This window comes from Rutidosis leptorrhynchoides, chromosome 4, assembly GCF_046630445.1.
Source record: "Rutidosis leptorrhynchoides isolate AG116_Rl617_1_P2 chromosome 4, CSIRO_AGI_Rlap_v1, whole genome shotgun sequence".
Lineage (NCBI taxonomy): Eukaryota > Viridiplantae > Streptophyta > Magnoliopsida > Asterales > Asteraceae > Rutidosis > Rutidosis leptorrhynchoides.
This window is the reverse complement of record NC_092336.1, coordinates 341172646-341178411: the sequence shown is the minus strand read 5'-3', so window position 1 is coordinate 341178411 and position 5766 is coordinate 341172646. Positions and strand designations below refer to the sequence as shown.

The following is a 5766-nucleotide window of genomic DNA, read 5'->3' as shown; positions in this document are numbered from 1 at the left end:
TTTGGTACATCCTTTATAGTCGAAGGTGATTTCAATTTATATTATCATTATCATCTTTATATAAACATAATAGTTTCCATTATAGTCTTTCCTGGTGTTTAATTTCTATCCCTTTAATTATTTATGCTACTTATATACTCCGTATTATATTAATTTGTATTATATTATTAGATTTTAGAGCTAGTAAATTTGTATAACTTTAACTTAATTATTATCTGTATCATTCACTATTATTTATTATTATTAAGTATTATTATTATTCTTTATTTTGTTTTTTCTTACTGTTACTGTTATCCATAATTTTTTGCTGGTAGCAATTGAATCTGAAACTGACTTATACCATCTTCATTTATTTAGTTTTTAATTAACTGGTAATATAGATATTCCCATACCCTTACACTTAATAATTGGACACTGTTTTTCTTAGTTTTTTATACGAATTTAACTTATTCATTTTTTTTTTACTTGTACTGGGTCACCTTTTTAGTGAATAAAGTAATATAGATCCTATGCGTACTTATGGTCACTTGAGGTCATGTTCTCCTAATTTAGGGGCGGGTAGGCCTAGAGGGGTTAGAGGTGGTTGTAGGGTAGCCACCCTTGGTAGGATTAGAGTGGGTAGCTGGAATATAGGAACCTTGACTGGTAAGAGGATTGAGCTCGTTGATACCTTTCGTAAGAGTAATGTAGACATTGTTTGTGTTCAAGAGACTAGATGGAAGGGTGAAGAGGCGATAGAGATTGAGGACTATAAGTTGTGGTACTCGGGTTCTAGGATAGCACGGAACGGGGTAGGTATCTTTTTAGGTAAACTACATATAGATAACGTCGTTGACGTGGGCAGGTTTAGCGATAGGATTATGTCGGTTAGTTTAATTATTAAGGAGGAGACTTTCACGGTCATTAGTGCATACGCACCTCATGCGGGTTTAGGTGATGCCGAAAAGAAGAGTTTCTGGGAATTGTTAGATGAGGTGGTGAGGGGGTGCCCAGCGGACCATCGACTGATTATAGGTGGTGATCTGAATGGACATATAGGAGCGGAGACAGAAGGTTATGAGGGAGCCCATGGGGGCTTTGGGTTTGGTCCTAGAAATGAAGAGGGGCGCTCAATTCTTGAGTTTGCCATTGCCCACGAGTTGGTGGTAGCAAACTCTTTCTTCAAGAAGAGGGATGCTCAGTTAGCCACTTTCCATAGCGGGGATCGTAGCACCCAGATTGACTTTTTGCTTCTTCGTAAAGGGGAACTTAGGACCTGTAGGGACTGTAAGGTCCTTCCAGCTTTGACGTGCTCCTCCCAGCACAGATTTCTGGTCATGGACCTAGTCACTAAGGGAAGAGTTGGCAGGAGGGCTAGGGTTGTACAACCTAGAATCCTTTGGAAGAACCTCTATGGAGCGAATGCGGAGACTTTTAGAGCGAATGTTGTTGAGAGATTGAGTGTAGAAGGGGATAACGTTGCCCCTACAGAAGCAGACCAGTTATGGAATCGCATGGCGTCCACTATCAGAGATGTGGCAAAAGAGACCTTAGGAATGGCTACAGGGACATCGAGAGCCCATAAGAGTATAAGAGAGTCGTGGTGGCTTAGTGACGATGTCCAAACGAAAGTCTCTTTAAAGCAGGCGAGGTTTAGGGAGCTCATTACTCTTGGAGAAGGGTCACATGAAGAGAGAACTAGGGTAGAAGAAAGATATAAAGAAGCTAAAAGAGAAGCAAAGAAGGCCGTAGCAATTGCAAAAGACAAAGTATACGAAGATTTATATAGGAAACTAGACTCTAAAGAGGGAGCTAATGACGTATATAGGATAGCCAAAGCTAGGGAGCGAAGAAGCAGGGACTTAGGTAACATCAAATATATCAAGGATGTAGCGGGTCAAAGTATAGTAAGAGAAGATCTTATTAGGAAAAGATGGGAAGATTATTTTGCATCTCTTTTCGGTAGGGGAAGACCAGAGTGGAACGGTGAATCCCACGAGGTTCGGGAGTTTCAAAACAACTGTTTCTGCACAATGATTAACGAGGGGGAAGTTAGATTGGCCCTACGAAAGATGGGGAGAAACAAAGCAGTAGGACCGGATCAAATTCCGATTGAGGCGTGGAAGTGCCTAGGAGGCGATGGGGTTAGATTGTTGACAAACCTTTTCAACACGACGTTTAGAAGCGCAAATATGCCTATGGAATGGAGACTCAGTGAGGTTATTCCTATTTACAAGAACAAGGGAGATGCGCAAATATGTAGTAATTATAGAGGCATAAAGTTACTTAGTCATACTATGAAGCTTTGGGAAAGAGTGATGGAGACGAGGCTCCGACGCGAGACAAAGGTTTCAGAGAACCAATTCGGTTTCATGCCAGGTCGCTCGTCGATGGAAGTGATTCACATAGTTAGAAGCCTTATGGAGAAGTGTAGGGAAAAACAAAAGAACCTACACATGGCATTCTTAGACTTGGAAAAAGCTTATGATTGTGTCCTGCGTGAGCTGATTTGGAAGACGCTTAATGTTAGGGGTGTCCCAAGTAGATATATAAGATCTATTAGAGATATGTACGAGGGGGCGAAGACTCGTGTACGCACGGCGGTAGGAAACACAGAGTTTTTCCCTATTGAGGTAGGTCTACATCAAGGATCTGCCCTTAGCCCTTATCTTTTTGCTTTGATCCTAGACGAGTTAACTCATAGGATACAAGACAACATCCCATGGTGCCTGATTTTCGCCGATGATATTGTATTAGTTTCGGATTCCCAGGATGAGCTTAACAGAAGGCTTGAGCAATGGAGGATCGCCTTAGAATCAAATGGCCTACGGATTAGTAGACTTAAATCGGAGTACCTTAGATGTGATTTCAAGAAGAGTGAAGAGGAACACGACGATATAGTGGATATCCGAATTGGGGATCAGATTTTACCCCCGCAAGGGTCCTTTAGATATTTAGGCTCGATTCTTCACAATTCGGGAAGGATAGATGAGGACGTGACGCATCGTATACGTGTAGGATGGTTGAAGTGGAGGGCTGCGAAAGGGGTGTTGTGCGACAAGAAGGTGCCCCTTAAGCTGAAAGGGAAATTCTTCAAGGTGGCAATCAGACCAGCCATGTTGTACGGATCAGAGTGTTGGCCAATGACGAAGGCCCAAGAGAGGAGAATGGAGGTGGCAGAAATGAGGATGTTTAGATGGACGTGTGGTAAGACCATGCTAGATATGATACCAAATGGAGTTTTTAGGGAGAAATTGGAAGTTGGGAACATCATCAACAAACTTAGGGAAGGACGACTTAGATGGTTTGGGCATGTCAGGAGGCGCCCAATTTTAGCCCCGGTTAGGAGAGTCGAGACCCTCGCCGTTGGCGGCGTAAGGAGAAGGGGTAGACCTAGACGTAGGATGGAGGATAGATTGAAGCTGGACATGAAAGAGCTTATACTGACGGAGGACATGACTTTTGATAGGAGCCTGTGGAGGAGTAGAATTAGGATAATTGAGTAAGTTGTTGTTTTTTTTTTTTTTTTTTTCTCAATGTTTTTATTACATTTATTGTACAACTACATACATAACTATAACTAGTTATTCTATAGTTACACTATATATACCCCTCCACATAGTATATATGCACCTGTATCTATTTATATGTATTTAGGCTATATACATGTACCGTTGCATATGTGTGTATCTATATATGTATCTATGTATCTAAGTAACATGTATTGGTGTATGTATGATTGTCTGTCTTGTTTCTGTACCTAGGTATATATATCTACGAATTTATCTATATGTATATATGTTTAAGCATGGGTTTTTATCCATGCTTATGTGTGGTGCGTGTATATATATATATATATATATATATATATATATATATATATATATATATATATATATATATATATATATATATATATATATATATATATTTTGTTTGTCTGTATGTCTACTTGATTTTAAATGGTTTTGTGCTCTATATGATTCATGCTATTTGCCCTACTGTTGTGCAATACTGCTATTTGTGTTCCCTTTTTGGTTACTGTGTTTGGTTGCATCTTGCTAGGCGCACATAACCCTTACAGGTACGTATCTTTTGCCCTATCTATTTCGTTTTTATGAGCACATCTGGCCGGAGGTCCTTTTTGGAAGCAATCTCTTTTGCTCTAGAGTAGAGGGAGGGATGACCTTATCTAGGCGCGGGTTCTATACTCGCAGGTGGAGTAGCGACTTCCTTCTAATCTAGGGTACGAGGAATGATTGTCTACACCCACCTCTCCCATACCCCACTTTTGTGGGATTGGGTATTGTTGTTGTTGTTGTTGTTGTTGTTTTACGAAATAGACACAAGTAATCGAAACTACATTATATGGTTGAATGATCGAAGCCGAATATTCCCCTTTTTGCTTGGTAGCCTAAGAATTAGGGAACATCACTAATTTTGAGAATTAGTGCACGCCTAATTGACGCGAATCCTAAAGATAGATCTATGGGCCCGACGAACCCCATCTAAAGTACCGGATGCTTTAGTACTTTGATGTTGTTTTATATCATGTCCGAAGGATTTCCCAGAATGATATGGGATATTCTTATATGCATCTTGTTAATGTCGGTTACTAGGTGTTCACCATATGAATGATTATTTTTGTCTCTATGCATGGGACGTATATTTATGAGAAATGGAAATATGAAATCATGTGGTCTATTAAAATGATGAAATAATTATTTATGATAAACTAATGAACTCACCAACCTTTTAGTTGACACTTTAAAGCATGTTTATTCTCAGGTATTAAAGAAATCTTCCGCTGTGCATTTGCTCATTTTAGAGATATTACTTGGAGTCAATCATGACATATTTCAAAAGACGTTGCATTCGAGTCGTTGAGTTCATCAAGAATATTATTAAGTCATTTATAGTTTGGATATATTATGAGATAGCATGCATGCCTGTCAACTTTCAATGTAAAGGAAGTTTGTCTTTTAAAAACGAATGCAATGTTTGTAAAATGTATCATATAGAAGTCAAGTACCTCGTAATGTAATCAACTATTGTGAATCGTTTGTAATCGATATGGACTTCGTTCAGATGGGTTAGGACGGTTCGCTTCATTATAGCTATGGAGATGATGGGTATGGTTCATGGGTATGTTCGTGAGGTCAAATTTAGTGTTTATCATCTCCGTTGCGTCTATGTACCTTTCCTGCAATATTGAATCTCAATATTGATACGTGAGTACTCGTAATTTAATTTTTTACATACTAATAGTGTATCTCTGACTAGTGCTCGAGTATATAGGATTATGCATGCTTGTACTTTTGATATTGCCTTTAGATAGGTTATGTTGAATCTTGAATTAGTTACATATGCGGTTGAGATAAGGTATAAGATATGCGTGTCATTAGAAAGCTAGCGAAAAATTAAGAACTTTTCATTTAGATATCGAATGATTTCGATGAACGGATTAGAAGTTATAGTCAATTGAATTTTTATATTATTATTAAAAATAATTATTATTATCGTCGTTATTATCGTCGTTATAGTTTTTATCTAATTATCATTATTATTATTATTATTATTATTATTATTATTATTATTATTATTATTATTATTATTATTATTATTATTATTATTATTATTATTATTATTATTATTATTATTATTATTATTATCGTTATCAATAAAAGGTTTTATCATTAAAAATTGTTATTTTTATTATTATTACTATCGTTATTATCATTAAAGTTATAATTAAGTATTATCATTAATATTATCATAATATTTATT

At 37.4% G+C, this 5766-nt stretch overlaps 1 protein-coding gene across 1 annotated transcript; it reads left to right on the top strand.

Moving 5' to 3' along the window:
* The first annotated feature begins 509 nt into the window (after nucleotides 1–509).
* On the top strand, nucleotides 510–4127 carry LOC139841737 (uncharacterized). The gene is made up of 4 exons (XM_071831942.1): nucleotides 510–2123; nucleotides 2496–2729; nucleotides 2853–3481; nucleotides 4045–4127. The coding sequence occupies exons 1-4, from the start codon at nucleotides 510–512 to the stop codon at nucleotides 4052–4054; spliced, it is 2487 nt and encodes an 828-aa protein (XP_071688043.1). The 3' UTR covers nucleotides 4055–4127.
* Nucleotides 4128–5766: the final 1639 nt, after the last annotated feature.